We start from the raw sequence: 2,448 nt of genomic DNA, 5'->3' as shown, positions 1-2,448 counted from the left end.
TTTTGTATTAAATATTTTAGATGATAAAGGAACTTTTAAAACCACAGCTTAGTCAGCCCCAAAAAGAAAAGAAAAAAGGCACATTTTTTTTTTTGTAATAATTACCTAATTTCCCATACACCTGGAACATATACATCAACCACTAAACTAGGAACCAACGGCTGTTAATCTGATTCTGCACTACAATTTCTGCGGTCAAACAAAATAAATACGCTACAGAACGGAGTTTTTTAAAATTTAAATATAAAAAAGTTTTTTTTTATGAGCTTATCTGCTGAACAGTAGCAGTGCGGTAAAGAGATGTAGGCTGATCGCCAGCATAAGCTGAAAACAAACCCTATGCAGATGTCATGGCACTACTCACCTATCCGGCTCTGGCCCCCTTTAGGGAAGGTTTCTACAGGTCCCCCGGGTTTCTCCAGGTCCTTTGGAGGAGTTTCTCCAGGCCTTCTGGTGGAGTTCTCCAGGTCCTTCGGGGGTTTCTCCAGGGCCTTTGGAGGGGTTTTTCCAGGGCCCTTCTGGAGTGTTTCTCAGGTCCTTCTGGAGGGTTTTTTCCCGGTCCTTTGGAGGGGTTTTTCCAGGGCCCCCAGGTGGGGTTTTTTCCAGGTCCTTCTGGGGGAGTTTTTCAGGGCCTTCTGGGGGGTTTCTCCAGGTCCCCTTTTGGAGGGTTTCTCCAGGTCCTTCTGGGGGGTTTCTCCAGGTCTTTGGTGGGGTTTCTCCAGGTCCTTCTGGGGGGGTTTCATCAGGGCCTTTTGGAGGGGTTTCTCCAGGGCCTTCGGAGGGTTTTTCCGGCCTTCGGGGGAGTTTTTCCAGGGCCTTCTGGGGGGTTTTTCCCAGGTCCTTCTGGGGAATTTCTCCAGGTCCTTCTGGGGGGGTTTCCCCCAGGTCCTCTGGGGAGTTTCTCCGTCCCTTTTGGGGGGGGTTTTCTCCCGGTCCAGGTCCTTTTGGGCAGTTTCTCCGGTTTTCCCGGTCTTTTGGGGGAGCTTCACCACTCCTTTGGAGGGTTTTACCAGTCCCCTTTGGAGGAGTTTCTCAGGTCCTTTGGGGGGTTTCAAGGTCCCCCTGGAGGGGTTTCACCAGGTCCTTCTGGGGGAGTTTTCTCCAGGGCCCTTTGGGGGATTTTCACCATCCTTCTGGAGGAGTTTCACCGGGCCTTCTGGGGAGTTTCACCGGTCCCTTTGGAGGGGTTTCATCAGTCCCTTTTGGTGGTTTCACCAGGGCCCTTTTGGAGATTTTACCAGGTCCCTTCTGGAGGATTTCCCAGGTCCTTCTGGAGGGGTTTCACCAGGTCCAAGCCTGTTGTGGAGGGTTTCCAGGTTCTGGAGCATTTTCTCCAATCCAGGGCCCGTTCCTTTTAGTTTCTAAAAATTAAAAATTTTTTACTTTTTTTTCATTCCTTTTTAATTCACTAATTACTTTCTGCCATTTTCGGATCTATATTGTTATTGGAAAGACCTATGGTTGTAAAATTTTTTTTTTTCTGTTTTTGCAACAAATCTGTACAGGAAACTATGTTCAAATTTGGTATGTTTTTAATGGTTTAGCAAAAGTGGCGCAGTCAGATGCTCCATTTTACCCAAAAAAGTAACAGGTTTAGTTAGTGTACAAAGTATTAGATTGTGAAAAAAATATTTTCCTGTGAGTGGGTGGGGGAAGGGGGGATGGAATGAATTTGGAAAATTTTATAATTTATAGGTAAAATTGCTATGCATTTTAAAAGGGAACCCGAGGCCCTGCCCAATTTGCAAATGTGGGGGAAAAGCCATACCCATCCCTTTTTTGGGTGTCATTATCTTTATGCAAGGAGATTGGGATAGCGAAACCCTTTCTTTTCACTTCACTGTGTAGGATTTTTTTAATTTAGATAACTGCTGCTTGTTCAGATGTGATGCCTCCTAACTGATTTTTGTGTATGACTTTGAAAGGTCAATTCTTTATAAAATTTTCAAATTTTCCCCTTTTATATACTACATTACCCTCTGGGTATTGTAAATGAGGGACCCACAGCTTCTTGGTTGCATGCCCTTTTCGTGTTGGGGTCTAGGATTTCTATATTATATTTAGGAAAGGAGAAACTGGGAAATCCCGGAGTCCCTCCCTTTTTAACAAAAAAAACGTGTTAAACAAAAGTCTGTAAAAAGCAAACCCTACTTTTAAAACTTTAACAATCCGAAACACACATAAGTATTACGAATGGTGCGAAAAAAAACACTTTGGGAAATTGGAGACTCAAGGGGTTTAGGGTGATTGCCCTTTTCCCCCCTTTGAGATTGGGGCGTACGGCAAAAGAGGTTCTGTATGCTTATTTGTTTTACACTGACCCTGGTGAAGGTAATTGTTAGAATTACTTTTTCGAAAATGCTCGCCTAAGAGGTCTGCCAGAATTACGGATAGTAACGCGTTTGTATGTATAATTTCGTGTTAAAAATGTGTGTACGTGCGTGCAAA

General features: G+C 44.2%; 1 protein-coding gene across 1 annotated transcript in view; it reads right to left on the bottom strand.

Annotated features, from left to right (window-relative positions):
- Positions 1-142: 142 nt before the first annotated feature.
- The window catches only part of LOC119591174 (neurofilament heavy polypeptide-like), a 4,502-nt gene continuing 2,196 nt past the window's right edge, over positions 143-2,448 (bottom strand). Inside the window, exons 4-7 of the mRNA XM_037939883.1 lie at positions 1,216-1,361; positions 633-1,062; positions 365-515; positions 143-213 (exon numbers count right to left, since the gene is read on the bottom strand). Coding sequence (XP_037795811.1) covers positions 143-213; positions 365-515; positions 633-1,062; positions 1,216-1,361 — 798 coding nt within the window. The remainder of the gene's footprint in view (positions 214-364; positions 516-632; positions 1,063-1,215; positions 1,362-2,448) is intronic.

Source organism: Penaeus monodon, chromosome 28 (genome assembly GCF_015228065.2).
Source record: "Penaeus monodon isolate SGIC_2016 chromosome 28, NSTDA_Pmon_1, whole genome shotgun sequence".
In the NCBI taxonomy this organism is placed as follows: Eukaryota; Metazoa; Arthropoda; class Malacostraca; order Decapoda; family Penaeidae; genus Penaeus; species Penaeus monodon.
This window is presented reverse-complemented; position numbering and strand designations above follow the sequence as displayed.